Source organism: Caenorhabditis elegans, chromosome IV, assembly GCF_000002985.6.
Source record: "Caenorhabditis elegans chromosome IV".
Classification (NCBI taxonomy): Eukaryota; Metazoa; Nematoda; class Chromadorea; order Rhabditida; family Rhabditidae; genus Caenorhabditis; species Caenorhabditis elegans.
In genome coordinates this window covers 8,965,707-8,984,728 of record NC_003282.8, presented here as the reverse complement: position 1 = coordinate 8,984,728, position 19,022 = coordinate 8,965,707, and the positions used below count along the sequence as shown (strand labels likewise).

The 19,022-nt window shown below is 35.5% G+C and overlaps 5 protein-coding genes and 1 non-coding gene across 16 annotated transcripts; 3 read left to right on the top strand and 3 right to left on the bottom strand.

The window, feature by feature from the left end:
* Window positions 1-149: 149 nt before the first annotated feature.
* On the bottom strand, window positions 150-9,203 carry pdzd-8 (PDZ Domain containing; the record flags this gene model as incomplete). 11 transcript variants are annotated; one of them, NM_001129292.5, is made up of 18 exons in its annotated part: window positions 150-781; window positions 881-1,035; window positions 1,082-1,259; window positions 1,307-1,466; window positions 1,513-1,621; window positions 1,676-1,981; window positions 2,336-2,583; window positions 2,646-3,028; window positions 3,371-3,850; window positions 4,022-4,368; window positions 6,042-6,143; window positions 6,823-6,999; window positions 7,206-7,673; window positions 7,932-8,091; window positions 8,136-8,333; window positions 8,442-8,616; window positions 8,703-8,932; window positions 9,048-9,203. In NM_001129292.5, the coding sequence occupies 18 exons, from the start codon at window positions 9,090-9,092 to the stop codon at window positions 731-733; spliced, it is 3,972 nt and encodes a 1,323-aa protein (NP_001122764.2). The 11 variants fall into 11 exon arrangements, with proteins under 11 accessions (NP_001122764.2, NP_501559.2, NP_001360498.1 ...); NM_069158.6 differs by having other exon boundaries at window positions 151-774; window positions 881-1,026; window positions 9,048-9,197; NM_001372894.3 differs by having other exon boundaries at window positions 154-774; window positions 2,646-3,034.
* On the top strand, window positions 4,934-5,803 carry col-119 (Nematode cuticle collagen N-terminal domain-containing protein; the record flags this gene model as incomplete). Its single annotated transcript, NM_069160.6, has 1 exon — window positions 4,934-5,803. One exon carries the CDS (start codon window positions 4,934-4,936, stop codon window positions 5,801-5,803), a length of 870 nt encoding a protein of 289 aa, NP_501561.1.
* A 2,209-nt stretch (window positions 9,204-11,412) lies between the features above and the next one.
* C53B4.3 (Major facilitator superfamily (MFS) profile domain-containing protein) lies at window positions 11,413-13,860 on the top strand. The gene is made up of 7 exons (NM_069156.5): window positions 11,413-11,588; window positions 11,660-11,805; window positions 12,324-12,605; window positions 12,926-13,078; window positions 13,129-13,287; window positions 13,350-13,493; window positions 13,567-13,860. The coding sequence occupies exons 1-7, from the start codon at window positions 11,423-11,425 to the stop codon at window positions 13,762-13,764; spliced, it is 1,248 nt and encodes a 415-aa protein (NP_501557.2). The 5' UTR covers window positions 11,413-11,422; the 3' UTR covers window positions 13,765-13,860.
* On the top strand, window positions 11,667-11,687 carry 21ur-13444. The gene has a single exon (NR_056340.1).
* Window positions 13,861-14,163: 303 nt separating the features above from the next.
* Window positions 14,164-16,439, bottom strand: suex-2 (Major facilitator superfamily (MFS) profile domain-containing protein; the record flags this gene model as incomplete). Its single annotated transcript, NM_069155.3, has 10 exons — window positions 16,355-16,439; window positions 16,146-16,262; window positions 16,012-16,103; window positions 15,885-15,967; window positions 15,467-15,749; window positions 14,999-15,303; window positions 14,843-14,957; window positions 14,504-14,797; window positions 14,362-14,454; window positions 14,164-14,283 (listed from the first exon to the last, which is right to left on the bottom strand). The coding sequence occupies exons 1-10, from the start codon at window positions 16,359-16,361 to the stop codon at window positions 14,164-14,166; spliced, it is 1,509 nt and encodes a 502-aa protein (NP_501556.2). The 5' UTR covers window positions 16,362-16,439.
* A 291-nt stretch (window positions 16,440-16,730) lies between these two features.
* On the bottom strand, window positions 16,731-18,546 carry C53B4.2 (DUF4776 domain-containing protein). Its single transcript, NM_069154.5, has 6 exons — window positions 18,495-18,546; window positions 18,393-18,446; window positions 17,995-18,334; window positions 17,516-17,949; window positions 17,075-17,419; window positions 16,731-17,026 (listed from the first exon to the last, which is right to left on the bottom strand). Exons 1-6 carry the CDS (start codon window positions 18,516-18,518, stop codon window positions 16,895-16,897), a joined length of 1,329 nt encoding a protein of 442 aa, NP_501555.4. The 5' UTR covers window positions 18,519-18,546; the 3' UTR covers window positions 16,731-16,894.
* Between the last annotated feature and the right edge of the window lie 476 nt (window positions 18,547-19,022).

Below are 19,022 nucleotides of genomic sequence, written 5' to 3'. Positions count from 1 at the left end.
AGAAGCTTAAGAGACATAGAAAAGTCGAGAAATAGAAAAAGTGAACAATGAGCAGCTGTTTCAGCTACCAATCACATGCTATATCTTCCTAATAAGTACCTTGTCTAGCCGAAATGACGAGATATTTTTTGAACCAAGAACTTTGAAAAAGAAGGACTTAAAAGATAAATTAGATTTATGTGAAACGTACAGTGTTTTAGGGACAATTCGTGGGAAGCAATAGGGAATGACATTTTCAATTTTTCGCGAGTCAATAAATAAAAATTATGCAGTTTTTCGATGGGGATTCAGAGAATGATGAAGTATGTATAGTCATCAAAACTTGATTTGGTGCGTATGGAATTTTAAATTTGATGAATACACGAATAAGATTAGGAATAGTAAAAATCACAGTTGCAAGACAAAATACTTTCGACAAATTTTGGTGCACTGGCTCGGGATGGAGGGACTGGTTCGAGATTTTATATATCACAGATTTGGAGAAAAGAAAGTGATAGAAAATGATGATGAAAAGTGATAAAGAATAGAAGAGAATGTGATATGGTGCAAAGTTTGAGTTGGCACAAAAATTACAAAAATCAGGAGAAAACAATAAGAAAACATTTAGGAATGGGCTTCAACTGCATCCGAACTCGGATCCAGCTTTGTTGGTCGCTCAAGTGGATGATCGTGTTGCACCGGAACGTCACCGGTTACTGTATCCTCATCTAGAACACTTTCGGAGTCTTCTTCATTGTTTGAGTCGACGTTGACGGATGATATTTCTTCGGTAATCTGGAGACTTTTAGAAGAGATTAGGAATGGGTATTCATTTATCCAATAGTCATAGTTGGATTTAATCATGTCATTTCAAATTTTATTTTACGTTTGAAACCATTACCTCTCTCTTCTGATTATCATCATCTGGTGGTGGAGCTGGTGTGGATCTTCCTGATTGGCAATCTTGAAGAGCAGAACAATAGTGAAGCATGACAACAGCGAGAGCTTGAAGACGTTCGTCCAGACCTTGAAACTTGGCTGACGATTCTGAAATGTCTCAAAATTATTGTAGATTACATGAAGTTCGGGCAGAATTGAATACCTCCGCCATTTTGCATCACACTCAATCGATTATCTTTCGTTTCTCTTATCGCTGTCTGAATTCTATCGATTTGTGAGTTGATTCTCTCGACTCGTTGCTCAGATGGAAGATCACAGAAGATCTCACGTCCAAGCATTTTTGCATTTCGAATCGTCTGCTCATTATATGCATTTCCAGGCTGAAATAAGGTTACTTATAATTTTATATTTAGAAAAATAAGGATACCTGAAAATATAATCCACTTATGAATGGAGATCCATCTAGACCTGGAAGAACATCGGAGAGAACATCTTGAATACTTGCCATTGGGCTATCTCTATTGGAAATGTCTTGAGATTGTAAGGAACCAGTATCAGCACATGAATCAGTGTCAATAGTTTCTCTTCTGGAAAATACAATTATAATTATGAAAATTCAAACTTTCGGGTTACCTTCCGATGAAATCGTCGTCATCCTTCTTTTTTCCTCCTTTTCTCCAATTTGAAAACTTTTCTGTCACTTTTCGGAATCTGGCGCGTTTTGACATTTCTGGTGTGTCTACTGAAATTAAGTATTCGTAGTTTTTATCTTGATTTTAAAGTCGTTTTAACGTACGCGATCCAGCAATAGAACTTGAAGGAGTAGATGGTGATTGCATTATCAATGAACGTGTCTCATCAATTTGATGATCTCCTGGAGTTACAGATGGATGATCTAGTTCAGAAGCAGATATCTCTTCAAAATGCTCGTCAGAGTGAAGTTGAAGATTTGATGGCGGTGTGAGATGTTGTTGGGGTGTACATGCGATTCCTCCGCTATTGGCCTTGACGACGCATTTGTTATGGCAAATGACAAGACACCGTGAGCACGAAGAAGCGTTGCGGAGCCAAATTTTACCTCGACACATTGCGCAGGTCGTAGCTGAAAAAGATGAAGTTACAGATAATTAAAACGTTCGGTATCAAGAGTGTCGGTTTTTCTGTTTTTCGCTGTTCCGATAATTCGATTTTTTTTTTGATTTTTCGAGGAATATCTTAAGATTTTAGCCATATTGTTTTGTTTAAAATACAGTTATACGTTTCAACGAAAATTGATTTTTTTTTCTGAGATGTTTTTTTAAAACGATTGTCGGCTTTCAGAAAAAGTGAATTTTTTTTAATTTTTCGATTTCCTTGAAAAAAATCGAAAATTTTTCGATGCCACCCTTGTTTGGCATGTGATTTATATAATTTTAAAAAACAACTTCATCAACTGAAACTAAAAACATAAACTCACAATTCTTTCCATACCAGAGCTTCCAGTCATGACTTGCAGGGGATAAAGCTGGTGGTGAGAAAGGCCTCGTCGGCGATGCTACATCTTTTGAATTATGTATCCTATTCAGCTCATCTTCACTTTCATCGCCAGAATTGATTGCTTTGTCAACAGGGAATCCATTAGGGAAATAACGAAAACCAAGAGTTATGTCACCGAAGCAAAGACGAGGATCGTATCCAGCATGGCGGGCAAACTCGGCAAGCATCCTTAAACAATAACATTATTTTAAGTCAGGATATCTTAGATATTCTACTGTGATGAAACTTACGGATCATCAGGTGATGTTTGTGGTGGAGATGACGTGTTTGGTTGCTTCAACTGATAAACTTCTCGATGACAATTTGAAAGTGTTAGACGACAATCATCAATTAATTGAGGAACGAAAAGCGAGACACTTCCAAGAAGAATTGGTTTTGAATCTGCAGATATATTTGTTGGAACAGAGTTATCCGTATTTGTTGACGAAGAAGCAATGCTATCTGGAGTTGATGGTGTTGCATTTGGTACATTCGTGGCAGAAGTTGTCGGCGTTCCAGCTGATTTCACTTCTTTTGCGTGAACAGTCACGTTGAGGTATCGAATAACAGTTCGTGTGGTGGATTCTGGAGGCGAATCAAATTCAAAGTGAAGTGATTGGCCCCACATTACGTCCTGAAACTAATCAGAGATTGACAATCAGGAAAAAAGTTCCATGCAGTTAAAGAAGTATCGTCCGTGGGGATTTAGTTTGAATGCACTTGTAATAACATTACTGAAAATCGTAAGAAAACATTTCAAAAACTTTTAGATTTTTCAAAAATTTCAGTCAGCGTTTTGATAAATTGTTAACTTTCTAAAAATGTGAAATTTTTTAAAAGCAATTTCGAGCATTGATGCATGAATATAAAAATGCTAAACTACAGTAATCCCTACAGTCCCACTTCAGTAAAAAAGAAACTATTAGTGTCAGATTTTAAAAGTAATCAGAATATTTTTTTGAATAATATTGTTTACCTTCTGAAATTGAACACTCTTTGTGGTTCTAGCTTTGATTGTAGTCATTGGAGACTGATCCTTCTGTGCTGAACCAGCAGCTCTTCTGATCTTCGGAGATTCTGACAACTTCTTCTTCAATCTCTTTTTCTCTTTTTTCTCATCTGATGGACTTTCTTTCCTTTTCCCAACGACTGCCATGGGAGATCTTCCAATCGATGGATCTCTGTTCGTATCTGTGTCGTAAAGTGAACCAGCATCTGCTCCAATTTCGATGCTTTCCCCATTGAGATCTGAAGCATCGGTGTTCTTTCGTTTCTGAGGCATCAAATCGAGAACTTTCTTCTTTCCAGCAGCAAATGTTGCCTGTATTTTGGCTTTTCGTGTGCTCGCAGATCGTTTTCTGTCAAGATGTGCTTCTTCATCATCACCTCCGTCTTCTGTTCCAGTGTCAGTACGATTAGAGATCATTGATGAAAGGGAGGCAACCGAACCGGTTTGCTGGAAAAGAAAAGTTGGTAGACAAAAACTAATTTAGATTATTGCTTGGATTGTTGATTGAAATGTTTTCTGTCTTCTTACAAAAGGCATACGAATGAAATATTCAGAAAACAACTATTTCGAGTTGTGCAATGATGAATTTTGATAAATTTGAAAAAAAGGGAAACTTACTGAAGCAATCAACGCCAATCCTTTTGAAGCATCAGCCTGGGTCAATGTTTTATCTTTATCCTCTCTTTTAACAACTCCAAGTAATTGTGGATCCAGATTATGTCCAGCAGATGCACTTCTATTCAAATCTCCAACCAACAACATCTTGATCTCGTCTTCCACAGAATTTTCCATTCCAAAATCTGCAGAACTCGATAAAACGGCATCAATGACTTTTGCATCGAGATGACTTTCCGATTGTGTTCTTCGTAAATCGAAACTTGGCTGGCTGATCAGAAGTTGAGGCACTCGAGCACTTTCAGCACGTTGAACAGAGACAGATGGAGGTTTATCGAATTTGTGAGCGTCTGAAAAATAATATAATATTCTTAAAATCGATATAAAATTATTTTAATTCGAACGGGATTTCTGGTTTGTTCAACAAATGCTGTCTCTGTCTTGCCGATCGAACATCTTACTCTAACTTTACCACATTTAACGCCTGACCTCTACGAACCTTTTTATCAACTTTCTTGATTTTTGAAAATCACCGTCCGGTATCAAACGAAAACCAGAAACAGAGAATTACCATCTAACTTCTTTTTTATATTTGCTTATCAAACTTTTCCATAATTTTTGCTGTTCTTACTGACCTGGCAATCACAATTACTCCCTCCTTCTGTAACGTTGCCTAGTTGCAGTGTAATAATGAAATTGCGCATGGAAACAAGCGACGTAGAGAAAAGCGAAGAAGAGTTTGATACCTATCCCTTTTATTTTTCTGGACAAACGGTTACTCGACATTTTGACTTCCTTATGTCGTAAAGATTACGGTATTTTTGGAGGTGTTAGAAAGTAAGAGGAATTCCAAAATTTCATGTAGCAACCGTATATAAGGGTGTCCAGAGTAACTGGTAATCATTCCATTCCGCCATGGACATCGATTCCAAGATCAAGGCTTACCGCTTCGTCGGCTATGCCGCTCTTACATTCTCTACCGTAGCCGTTCTTTCGGTCTGTATTACTCTTCCAATGGTATACAATTACATTCATCATGCTCGTAAGACCATGCATCATGATATTGTCGAGTGCCGTGCTGAGGCCAAGAAGCTTTGGGGGGACGTCAACAGAGTCCCAGATATGGTGATGGCTCACAACCGTACCGCCCGTCAAGTTGGAAATGGACAATGCGAGGGATGCTGTCTTCCAGGAGCACAAGGACCACCAGGAACCCCAGGACGTGCTGGACGACCAGGAAAGCCAGGAGCACCAGGTCTTAACGGAAATCCAGGACGCCCACCAAAGGAGCCATGTGAGCCAATCACCCCACCACCATGCAAGCCATGCCCAGAAGGACCACCAGGACCAGCCGGACCACCAGGACCACAAGGAAACAAGGGACCACTCGGACCACCAGGACCACCAGGACCAGAAGGACCAAATGGAACTGCAGGAAACAAGGGACCAGCTGGACCACCAGGACCAGGAGGAAAGCCAGGACCAGCTGGACCACCAGGAGAGAATGGACGCAATGGAGAGCCACAACCAGGATCACCAGGAGAGCCAGGACGTCCAGGACAACCAGGATCCCGCGGACCAGCTGGACAACCAGGAAAGGATGGAGCTCAAGGAGGACCAGGAGAGAAGGGAGCCAACGGAGAACCAGGACAACCAGGAAGAGACGGACAACCAGGACGTCCAGGACAGCCAGGACGCGATGGACATCCAGGAGAGAAGGGAGTCTGTCCAAAATACTGTGCTCTCGATGGTGGAGTCTTCTTCGAGGATGGATCCCGTCGTTAAAAACGAGTTTTCTTTTCTCATCTTTTCCATTTTCCTTTTTCATATGCATAACAAAAGCTCGAATTGAAAGTGTTCTTATTTGAATAAAATATTTTCCGTTCGAAAAAATCTCATTTTTTAACTGTTCAACGATCAGAAAACCGGTTTCTCACGGATACCGTAACATGATCGACGGTTACTGATTAAAATGGGAGTTCCACGTAAAGAGGGAACAGTTTGTTCAAAAGAAAAAACATACCTAATCCGAAAATAGAAGAGGCAACAGATTCGGTGTTCGTGTCGATTACAGAAGATTCCAAATTTGACACACTGTGACGACGTCTTGCGGCAAGGGCGGTGGCTGAAAAGTACACGAACTATTATAAATCTTGATGTTTTTAGAAATTTTTGCTTAATCGATGTTCTAATTAATTTAATTATTTATCGTATCCCTTTCGTACTACAGTAATAAATAACTACGTTCGTTTTTCTCGTTTCTGCAAAATTCATGATCTGCACTTGTGATCCCTTTATGTCCCATGTGCTGCAGCAACAAAAGAAAGTTCATGCTCATAAAATGTCAGACGAAATGGATTATTACACTGAACTCATTCACTCGTTTCATTTTTTTATCTTCTGAAGAACACAGAGAGTTAAAATTGAAAAGGCCAATGGGAAAAGAAGAAAGATGCAGAGAAAATAGAAATAGCTCACTTCACAACTTTGACTCGAATCTATCAAGACGTGAGAATAGAACAGTTGGCGCATAGTTCACAGAGTTGGAGGATAAAAATAGGAAAACTGATTAATTACGAGATGGCTACAAACTATGAAGAATTTGATAGGTCGTTCTAACTGAATAATAAATATATGAACAATCCGCCTCATAAACATTTTTCGTTTCATTTTTCATATTTTCTAGCAAAAGTTTTACAATATTTTCTCTTCTACAGCAAATTTGTTCAATCGTGCATGCAACAAAGTTATTCGCAAAACACTCCAAAATCCAAAAAAAGAAGTCAAACTTTCCAAACTCATACCATTAATTTTTCCATCTTTCGCCGGTATTCCTCCAATAGTTTTATCATCATCCTTCAGTGAATCTCTATCGTTTGCCACCGAATTATTGCTTATCAAACTCGTAGAATCAGCTGTATCATTAACGCTACCAGTTCCATCGATATCTCGAACAGTACTCACGACAATTTCGGCTGCTTCTGGATAAAAGTATAAGTGGTGTGAGACAAGAAAATAAAACACCGAAAAATGAAACGTAGTTAGTGGTTTTGTGAGAATTGTTTGAAAACAGACATCATCAAAACTAAGAAAAATTAAAGTTTTAAAAGTGTAATTTTTGAAACTTCAAAATTATAATACTTTCTAAAAAAAAAGATTCTAGAATTCAGTAAATTTGTCTTCTTACCTTTCGATTCTTCCTCATCGATATCATCAAGACTTCTCTCCACAAGCACCGTCAAATCACCAGTAGTCGATTGTAAAAATCTCGTTGCTTGTCGTTCAGATCGAATTGGAACATTATTGATTGCAACGAGTACATCTCCTGGTTTGAAAGCAGCCTTATCCGCTAAACTGTTATCCTCGACAGTGCATACTTTAACAGCACGATTCGTATTGTTACCAGTGGCCGCAACATTTTTATCGAAAACTAATCCAATTGGAGAGGATACATCATAACGTGAGAAAGTGAGCAACACATTGACAACATGTCCCTGCTCTTCATTTTGAACAATTGGACGAGATTCTATCGAAACAGTACAATAAACTTCGTAATTTTTGTTCTTGTCATCAAGAAGAAGAGCATTTTTCAGTCGTGAACATTGAAGTACAGTTACTTCGATTCCTCCTTCCATTTTGATATGAGTGAAGCTATCTGGAAATTTTAATTTTTAGAGCTGTTATCTCGGGTTTCCCGTTGTGTTTTCAGAATTTTTTTTTCGGTTTTGCCAAGAACGAAAATTTTTGGTTTTTCGCTTTTTCTATTTTTCGACTTTTCGGTTTTGCTTATAAAAACCGAAAAAATTTTCTGTGGTCCTCATTTTAGTCCCCATTCTGGTGTTCTCTTTAAAAGAAAATCCAGCCTCAAAATGGAGACTATGAGGGCGTCACAAACACTCAAAAAAAAACCTACTTATTGGTGGTGAAGCCTGGAATATTGGATTCGGGAAGAACGGTCTGTATCTGATCTTATAATTAGGCCAAACATGTTTCCTTTGTAATGATCTACGAATTGCTTCTTTGATAATTGGAATCAATCTTTTCAGTTGATGCCCTTGAATCTGTGAGTTAATCTGCAAATAAATAATTTTTAAAATTCAATTGTCATAAAACTTACATCGGTTTCAAAAATTGGTTGGCTAACAAACGAGAATGTCCAGTGATGATATGGTTGTCGCGACAAAATCACTCGCACCATTCCAGTTAACTTTGTGATTTTAACGGATAAGCTCGCTTTTTTGGCAATTATTGTTGAGACGTCAATTGAGGTTTCAAATCCGCCCGAGTAGTCAATGTCAAGAATGAACACAATTTTCTGAATACAATAAACATTCACAGGGGATAAAATAAAAAAATGTTTTGAAGTTTGAGCATATTTAAGAAATTCAGATAGGTTTAGCTGTTCATATGGAAAAAAACTCACATCAAACGTGTTTTTATCATCAGCCATTTCAACACTTTCTACTCGAATCGAGTTGATGGTCATGAATTTGGTGCCAAGCGACAATTCTCGAATGCGAATTTCTTGAATGAGGCGTCCGGCAGCCGATCGAGTTGTAATGTCATTCATTTCCATTTGAAGACGTTTGTGAACCCATCTGAAAATAATTATTTATCAGCTGTACTCGGATTTCTATTTAATTTCATTTTCACATCAGCAGTTAAAACTTTCAAAATATCTAACCTTCTTAATGCACGTGTATCCTTGTGTTCTTGAAATAGCATATGAAGTAGAAGACTGATAGAATTGCAAGATTCCCATTTTGAAATTCCTTGTCCATCTTCTCCGGATTTTAGAAAAGTGCGAAGTTCCTCTGGAATCTGAGCCGGACGGAATTGTTCGATAGGTGGTTGTGGTTGGTCAGTTGGAGGTGCCCATGGGTCGACGATAAATATATACAGAATTCCAAGGAGCTGCAAAAAAGGAGATTTTTAATGATTATTCAGATTTTTAAATGTGTTTTTTTAAATATTTTTATTCGCGGGAAATAGGCCCACTCAATTTCCTGAAAATATTTATAAAACTCACAAGAAGAACACCGCAAATAAACCCGACTAGAAATGCTATTAACATCGAGACGAATTCAATGGAACGGAGAGAGCCGTTTCAAAAAAGACGGCGGTGAGCTCTCTCGAGTCACCTTCGTTCCGTATATTTATTTTTTCAGTTTTGTGTTGGCTGAAAAATAATATAGTTTAAGAAGAATCGTAACTAAGACAGTTGAGCTAGAAAAATAAAGAAATTATTTAAAATAATTTTCGTATTTTCATGAACAAAAGAAGAAGGCGGATCACGAGAAATAGCTTTTTCTCAAAATAGTAAAATATGAAACAGCAAGCGAACAAAATACGATTTTCCAAGTTTTTATTGTTTTTGCTTGTTTCGTCTGTGACATATGCGACTTGACAACGGAGCACACGTTTCTAAGATGGGGAATTATGTTTTCTTGTTGTTACTACGAGAGTGATCCTCTAGTAGAGAGATAGAAAACAGATAAAAGAGAAGAGAGATTAGAGATATCATAGATATTGAAAAAAAAGAAACGTGTCGTGTCTGATTTCGAGAAGAGCTTACAATCAGGTGACCCTATATCCCAGCACCTACAATAGTTTCATATGACCTTCGAAGAGCTCCACGTGTCTTTTCTGGTTCTTCTGTTACACACGTCAGACTACGTCATCGAAACTGATTTTGTCGGGAAAATTTTTAATGTTCAATATAATATTGGCTCATAAATATCTGCATAATGCTATAAAGTACAAAAATCTATCAGAAGGAATACGTTTCTTCGTTTATATTGCTAGAAATTGCAGGTGTTAAAAAAACAAACTTTGAAACAATCAGCAGTATTCCAAACTTAAACTGCTGTTGAACAACCAGACCTTCCAAAAGCAGAAAAAAATTGTCTGCTTCTTCTTTTCAAAAAAAATCAGCCGGTTGGTAGGTTGTGTCGATTTGTCATCAGTCTATCAGCAATCTATCAACCGGACAACTTGGAGAAGAACGCTTCAAAAGAGAAAGTGGTGGAAAGCACGGAAATGTGATGATTATTGTTTGGAGGGGAAATGGAAAAAAGAGAAAATGAAAAAATATGCAAAAAAGAAGAGTCAGCTGTGGGAACCTCGGTGATTTTTTGTTGTGAACACTTAATATTTCCGATCTATCTAAATAATAAACACTTTAAAATTATATATCTTCTCAGAATAGACTTTAGGATTTTTCTTATTAGCTTCAACGAATTTTAAGGAAGAAAGCAGAATCTATGCGAAAATTGGTGTACTTCTCGATTTCAAAACTCTCACATTTCTGTTTCCTCGATAAAATCTTTCTCTTTTTACTAATGAGAGCTTTTGATAGCATAAAGAAAAAGAAAAAAACGGAGACAAACGGGAGAAAGGAAATGTAAATCTTTTCTTGTTTTGTTTCTTCGTCCAAAATTAGAAAAGAAAGTGCCCAGAAATGAGAAAGCACCCAAACAAAGGGGGATTATCCGGGTTTCTGCCAAAATGAATTGGGATCTCAAATGTGTGACATGTTTTTGGGGAATGCCTGCGAGGAAAATGGAATTGAAACGAAAACGGAAAAAAACGCGGAGAGAAAAATGGAGAAAAGAGCGTTTTGTGCTTTTCAGCGTGATTGAGCAGCTTGTTCGCTTCCTGAAGCAAAGAATGATGTCTTCTTTTCGTAATAATGATGTACTTTTATAGAAATTATCGGAAATATGCAGCGAGTGAACAGAAATGTAATACACGAGAGAAAAATCATAAGAGGAAAATGCTTGAAAATTACTAGTTTTTGGGTATTTATCTAGCATTTTGTTACAAATTTACGATATTCTAATAAAAAATGATTCAAAAAAGTGTAAACAAAGCAGGTCACGCTTATTTTCACGAGAGTGTGCGCCGAAAATGGAGAAAACAGAAAAAAATGTATCGAAGTGCCGCTGGTCCAAGAGGACTACACGGCCGCGCGGACTAGGATTCCCCAATTGATTTCTCTTCCATATTTCCATCGTTGGATTTTTAAAGCGAATGCAAACCCAATTTAAATCTGAATTTTGAATTAGACATTGGTATTTCTTCACTGAAAATTCCAAAAATCGAATGTAAGCATACCGAAGTTTTCATCGCTATAATTTCACAATTCTATAACATTATATCAACCGCTATAAACCTATTGAAAAACCAGAAAAAATTGTGTTTTTTTCTTATTGCAACTGATCATATTTGTGATAGGAAAAGGGTACAAACCACAAAAACAACATTAAAAGGACTGATAATCAAACACATAGTTCACTTCTTTTCCCCATTGGAGAGTAGTCTCGCTATCAATCAGTTCCTCTCTATAGTTAAAACTTAGTTTCAGACGAAGTGCAATTTTTTCCGAATTTCAGAACTCAGAAGATGACGGCGTTGTTGCCAAATACTATAAAAATAGGATCTTTCGAAGTTTCTCGGCCTATTGCTTTTACATACTTACTTACTATTTTCTATAATGTTACATTTTTCCTGCAATTTTCTGCTACGCCATATTTAGTTAAACATCTACAACTTTCCGATGCGGATTTTGGTAAGTCGAATATGAAAACACTTAAAAGAAAAACTTTTTTTGAATTGTAAGAAATTTAAAGTGAAATTCAGGGTACATTCAAACAATATTCGGAGTTTTTCAAATGATTGGTGGTCCCCTTTTTGGATATGTGATTCAAAAGTTTGGTATTCGATATGCACTTCATTTATGCTATCTGTCTACTCTTTGTTCTGGTTTAGCACTTTATTTTTCATTTGTAAGTTACTCAAACTTTTTGGATTCTTACTATTAGACACGACTTCGCGTTAAGTTGAAAATAAAAACTCCAAAATTTCTGCAGTTAAATTTGAGTGTGCTTCATTATGACGTATTTAATATTATCTTCAGTTTTCAAAAATATCAAAAAAGTTGTTTTAGTGAAAAATCTAAAACTTGAACCTTTTCCAAAATTGAAAAATACTTGTGCGGTTTTTTTATGAATTGCTCCAAAATACCCTAGTATATCATATTCAACAAAGAAAAATCAAACAAATCTAGAAATATTAGAGCCAACTATTTGTCCCCTACAGACATGAGCATGTCCCGCCCAATTGTTGGCTTTTTCGAAACTAATGTAAATTTTCTTGAATTGATAAATTTTAAAATGACACATAATTTGGAGCCATTTAAGGCAAAATCCCAGGAATTCCAGTCCTAATGTAAAGTCTATCCTCGATTTTCTGAATTTTCTTTCAAGATATCTTAGGCTTAAGATAAATAATAGTCAAATTTCAGGATTATTATTCTCTTCTACTATCTCGTATTCCCGTAGTTTTTATGCATGGACAGCAAGCCCATCAAACTCTTTTATCAGCACTTACAACACCCGGAAAAGAGAGAACAAGTGCATTTGGGAGAATGGGACTTACATTTGGAATAGGTTTCATCTTTGTACCAATATTCTCAATTGCTGCCACAAAACTTGGAGGAGATCTTGCTCCACTTCTGGTTTCTGCTGCACTTTGTGCTCTTCCATCATTAGTTTTGGAAACGTGTATTGAGAAAAAATCATATGAGGTTAGTTGCAAAACACACGCTATTGTTAAAAGTGAAGTATCGAATTCTAGAAGTCGACCAAAAATTTTTTCTTCGATTGCTATATTCTAATAATCTGCATTCATGTACTATGGGGTTCAGACCTGCAGCAGTAATTGATATTTCTAAAAAGTTTTTTTTTTTAATTTGGAAATTTACCAACACAATGACTGAAAGTTTTTGAAAAATCTACACGATTTTATATGTAATCAGGCTTCCACGACCAATACTCCACCTTCAAAATATATGATATATCCACCAGTTTTCATATCTAGAAATTATAAGCTTTAAAAATTTTCCAGCATGAAATCTCAACGGACAATGCAAATGGTCCACCACCTCAAATAAACATTACAAATGTTGTTCGCATTCTTCAAAAGCCTGGAGTAGCAAATGTTATGATTAAGAAAAATGGTGGAGTTGTTCCTTTCATTATGATAATTGCAGTACTGAATGTGAGTTTCAAATTGTTAATTTCACAATTTAAACTCTAGCGTTTTTACAGTTATACATCATTGAGAAATTCAATGCTACCAATACAGAAAATCAAATAATGCAGATGATGATGGGTGTATTTATTATGTTCTCTAATGGATTCGGAGTCATTTGGCTTAGAAAAAAATTTGATGAGCAAACACTTTTAATAATCGGATCGTTGAGTTTTGTAAGTTACATTTACTTTAAAGTTGTGCTAAAGATTCAAAGTTTATGTATGATTATTTCCAGGTTATTGGCTACACTTTATTCACATTTGTCTTTTTCAATTTCTGGATGCTTCTTGTTATAATGCCATTTGTTTCTCTTGGAATGAGTGTAGTTGCAACATGTGCAGATAGTCTTCTCACAGCTTTAGTTGATGAATCTGAACAGGTTAGGAGTTTTCTTTTAGTTCAGTTCCACTCATTATTCACAGTGTTTCAAATGAGGTAATTCAACATTTCAGGGAATCGTACTGGGCACGGCCACATCTTTAAACTCTCTTGTTCGTACTTTCTCTCCACTTTTTGCTGGTTATCTTCTCCAAAACTATGGATTCCAATCACTGACTCTTCTTGGAATTGTTGGATCTCTTTTAGCAATATCATTTATGGTTGTGTCGCCGGTCGACGAGAATCTCATTAAGAAACACAAAACGGATTAATTGAGTTTAGAGTGTAGTACCGAATAGAATATTTTAATGATCTTGAACTGTGATCGATTCGAACTGTGATAATTTTAATAAATCTATGTCAATTTTTATTTTTTTATATTAACTAGTAGTAAACTTCACAAAAAGTACAACTGGTATGCACCAACTTCTTTTTTCAAGTTGATCTACTTTGACAGCTCATATCTCGATTCTCTTTGAGTTTATCACAAATTAGTTGACTTTTAAAATATTTAAAAGAAGAGACGCCTTGACACGTATTTTGAATGATTGAAATGATTTTTTCAAAAAAAAAGTTTAACTTAAAGACAGCGATGAGACATGCAAATGGAGCTATGGGGGTGTAAGACTTATAATAAAGTTCGCCTATTACTCAATTTCGCTGTCAAAGAATTAATTATTTGAATAATTTTTTAATTGTATTGTCTGGTTTGGCATTTCTTCTTCATTGTGAGCTGAAGCTATGTTATCATTCGTTTGTCCAATCATTTTCATATCAGCTTCTCGTGATTCCTGAAAAGTATTATTTACAGTTTTCAAGAAGTCGACTATTTAGTTTTTTGTAGTTCTAGAACATTTAAAACTGTATACCTCTAACTTGAAAAACACAAGAATCATTCCAATCGTACATATTGACAAATTAATGAAGAATAGTGATGGTTCATATGCAAACTTCAACGGCTTCTAAAACTTTTCTGCTCACATCTCCGTGAAATGAATATAATTAATTTACCGTTAAGGTTGCCAAAATAGTTCCAATTTTCATACAAATGTTGGCAGTTGATCCTGCAGTGGCTCTAACATCAGTTGGCATAAGTTCCACAAGAGAAAGATATGCAGCTTCCAGACAAAGAGATTGAGTAGCATAAGCTAATGTATAGGCAGAAAGATATAAGAATGAGCCCTTCCAATTTAAATAAAGACATATCAAAATACAAATGTAACACAGCATAGCAATAAATTGAGCGATAAGAAAGAGAACTCGGCGGCCTAATCCTGTTAAATATGGCTCTGTCATACCAATTATCTGAAAAAATGGGATCATAAAGAATAAATGATTAAATAAACTTACAAATTGAGCGATTGAGAGTACTAAACCGGACAAAAACTGTCCCAAATATAAGTTTTTTGTCATATCTGCTCCATTTAAATCTGTGATATAAACTGCTAACCCAACATAGAAATACCTGAAAAAACATATTACCTACTATCATTCAAAGTTAATTACATAAAAATAATCATAAAGAAACTGTTTCGGAGCTTCGGATCTTTCAGAATTCTCGTTGGCGTGAACTTTCTATTTGCTACGACAGTACTGTGTTCGTTTGAATAAAACTTTCCAATTTTTCGCAAACGTTTTCTGGCTTTTGATGCATTTTTGTATTTTTGTTTTTGATCCAACCAAATTGGACTTTCTGGGAGATAAATAAGGATTGGAAGAGATAAACATGAAACTGCTGCACAAATATAAGTTGCAGTCTTCCATTCTTGAGATATGTATGCAAGGCCAACTTGAATCATTCGAGCGTTTGGCTAAAATAATTTACAATTGAAATAATTTTCACTGATTAAAACACGTCTTTTAAAGGTAGAGAAGCACCAAAAATTTTTAATTGTTTAACTTCTTTAAAAATTGTCAAAATTGTTTTTATAGCGCGAAAATTGAAAACTCTATTGAAAGTATCACATAAGTTACCCAATTGGAAAATGCCAAAATTCTTAATCTTCGATTAGGTGATATCATTTCTGTGGCATACGTCCATCCAACAGTAAGCGTTCCAGACACAGAAATTCCAATTAAAATACGAAATATGTAAAATGAATATATGTTTGTGATTGCAGCTGACAGAACAACACATGGAATTCCAAAAAGTAGAGATGATAGATAAATTGTTCGACGGCCATATTTATCTGCCAGGAATCCAAGTGCAATGTTTCCAAGTAAAGTTCCAATAAATGTAGCGGTGGAGAGAGAAAATCTATGTATACATTAAAAATTGTTATAATTAAAGTTTTTTTTTAATTCAAAAAAGAGGATTTCAGATTTTCACAATTGAAATCTCAACCAGAAACCAAATATATTTTGATGAATTTGAATGAAAATTGAAAATCACCCATTTAGGCCTGTACAATCTTGTTGATATTCAAATTGTGCACTTCGAAAAAACAATCTACTGTGATCAGCAATGCACTTGCTCTGTAAAATTAGATTTTTATGAGTAAAGTTTTTTTCAAACAAACTGCATTCTCGGTCATATTGACCGGACATAAATTCTGAGCATTATGGTCATAATCCATCAAGCATTTACTTTGTAGTTTGTAGCAAAAATTGTCTGAAAAATTCATTTAAAATTTTTAAAATCAGCTATTCTTACCATCTGTACAATACGTGGAAGGCATAAAGTCTAGAAAAATTACAAATATCAGCTGAGCTGAGAAGATTAGTGTTATTTGATATAACACCATTACAGTAATATCCAAACGCCATGACCCTAAAATATAGACAATCTAAAAGTTACAGAATTACCATAACATTAAAATGTTTAAACTAAATAGTGAAACATTAAACAAAAATTATCCGTACCTGACATATCCTAGATATTATCTCCTCCAATTTATAAATGTGTGTTTTTTAAAATATAATTCAACGAAACAGTAAAAATTCCAATAAAACAAAAACTGTTTTTAAACAAAATGTCCGTGCAAAGTCAGTAATTTATTCTGGTTTCACATGACAAAACTGCCTTGGCAATGCAGAGTACCGGACTAAAGTAAGTATTCATTGTGTTTTTCAGGTTTGAACAGTTGTAAATAGTGTTTTTAAAGGCACCTTTAACAAAAATAATTAACTCATCCATATACCAAAATATTTTAATTAAAAACAATTAGTCATGCATTTTATTGATATATCTTATCATATTTCAGCGCACAAGACGTCCGATTTCCGTCCGATAACCTTTTTTAATTTTTTTATTTGCGTTTCAAAATCTGAGAGAAAACCGGACGAACTGGAACTGTTCAGTCAGGTTTGGCAGTGCTAATAAAAAAAACAAAGTATTTTTAAAAGTGATTTATCAGTGATACTAATCTTGAAAATAAATAAAACAGTTCTAAAATATGGAAATCAATCGAATACTTCATCTTCCATCTCGACGTTTGTTGTTGGTGGCTTTTGAGAAATCGATTTTGGAGAAGATACATGCAATGTCTGATTACGTTCTTTTGCTTCTCGAGCAGAAAGAATTGGACGGGATCTCTGAAAAAATAAAACATAGATTCATACCAGGAGAATGAAATCGGCTACCTCGTAACTAAAAATTCTAGAAATATTTTCGGCCATTGTTACATTATTTCCTTCTAATTGAGTTGCCTCTTCCCTTTCTCCCTCGTCATCTTCATTTTTTGAGCTAGATTTTATCGGTTGCAATTTCTCCATAGCCGGTCCTTGCACATTAATAAGTGAACGAACGGTATTTGAAAAAACGAGATGTGGATGAAAGAACTTTTCGTCAAGTTTCATGAAAAGACAAGATGGCTGATATTCGTCAAGCACCAGTTTCGCGGATTTGATAGTTTTGAGTGTAAGTTTCCCTTCATGAAATGATTCGACATGATCACTTCCAACTGATATGGGCGGTTCCACGTCTTTCTGAAAATTTCACCAGTTATTTTATGAAGTCACACGGTACTCAAATTGTTCAGAAAAATGTGGTTTTTGCAACATCACACTCAAAAAATAACTTACGGTATCATCTTCATTTGGTTCAACATATGCTGCCCAAAATGGGACATAATCAGTCTCTCCCTTTATGTAGATATTCTGATCCGACATCTTCTCTACAACCGACAATTTTGGCACATAATCATACGAGTCTTCCACAGGAACAATTGTTGCTGAGTTGTCTTTTTTAACTTTTGATTCTTTGAATATGTCATCAACTGTTCCATCATCAGTTAAAAGAGTCAGTTTCTCTTTAGTGGTGTATTTAGAAAGATACGGCTTTTTAACAATTCGATCCATAAACATTTTGGATTTATCGTCAAGAGGGGATGTAGCTTTTATCGATTGAGATTTGTTTTCTTTCAATTTTTTCAAAAGTTTTTCCATTTCCTTCTGATCTACGTCACGAGTTTTGATTGATACTTTCTGGGGCTTTCCCTTTTGATTTGGTAGTACAACTGAAATCATTAGATTGAAAACTAAAAATCGATAGAGTAACTCACTGTTACTCTTTTTCATTCCTAAATCTCCATCTAAATCACTATCTGATCCTGGACCCATATTCTCTTTTCCTCTTGCTCGAGAACTTTTCTTTTTCTCTTCTGACAGTTTCTTCAATGGCGCACTCGAATCTTTTTTCTCGTCTTTCTTTTCTCCTTCTCCTTTTTCTTCCTTTTTCTCTTCCTTTTTTTCTTCCTTTTTTTCATCTTTCTTTTCGTCCTTTTTATTTTCTTTCTCTTTTTTATCTGGAGGGGATAATACCGCAGCTTTTTGCACTACAGGTTGCACTACTGGTTGTTTGGTCCTTCTCATTTTTCGAGATACTGACTTTGCTTTCGACTTCTATATTTCGAAGTTTATTTAAACTGTGAACATTTTTATTTGTGCAAATTAAACTCACAACTACAGAACTTCCATGTTTATGCCTAGATTGTCTAGATTTGCTCACGAATCTCTGGAAATATTAAATATGGGAGAGCACATCATAATATTCTTGACTCACTTTTGCTTTTCCCTTTTCGTCCATTTTGCGGGAGTCTTCTGAATAGAAATGATTCAAAAAATTGATTTTTTTAAATTTCCACGAGGCTTCCGCTTGATACATAATAAGTTTAAACCACGTGATCTTTTTAAATTTAAATCTAAAACATCTAGAAAATTATTGATGATCACGGGATTTTTGTTAACGGTATGTTGTGTCTGAATGGGAACGGAGTTTTTATAATTTATATTGGTTGTAGCTAATTTCCCATGTTCATGGGAGAAAAGGGGCGTTGTTTCTCCAGAAAACCCATAAAACAGAACATTAATTTATTGAGAGCTTCCAGGTAGTTTATTTCTACTTCAGGAAATGGGTTGACCGAAAACTTTCCAAAATTCCAAAAGGGCGCGAGATGAATTCCCAAACGTTACCACGAGGACTCGTAAGCAATAAAAGTTGTCGGAAACGGGCATTTTTTAAAGATTAGTTTTAACTTTCATTACTAACTTTCACCGTTTGTACTAACTTTATGAAAAATTAAAAATTAGA

Excerpts from the sequence above, each read along its gene's own strand:
- C53B4.2 (NM_069154.5), bottom strand. The coding sequence starts at position 18,518 with ATGGACGAAAAGGGAAAAGCAAAA. Across the intron at positions 18,335-18,392 it reads AACATGGAAGTTCTGTAGTT|AAGTCGAAAGCAAAGTCAGT; the intron begins GTGAGTTTAATT and ends TTCGAAATATAG. Across the intron at positions 17,027-17,074 it reads CTAGAATTTTTAGTTACGAG|AGATCCCGTCCAATTCTTTC; the intron begins GTAGCCGATTTC and ends TTATTTTTTCAG.
- C53B4.3 (NM_069156.5), top strand. The coding sequence starts at position 11,423 with ATGACGGCGTTGTTGCCAAATACTATAAAAATAGGATCTTTCGAAGTT. Across the intron at positions 11,589-11,659 it reads ACTTTCCGATGCGGATTTTG|GGTACATTCAAACAATATTC; the intron begins GTAAGTCGAATA and ends AGTGAAATTCAG. Across the intron at positions 13,288-13,349 it reads TAATCGGATCGTTGAGTTTT|GTTATTGGCTACACTTTATT; the intron begins GTAAGTTACATT and ends GATTATTTCCAG.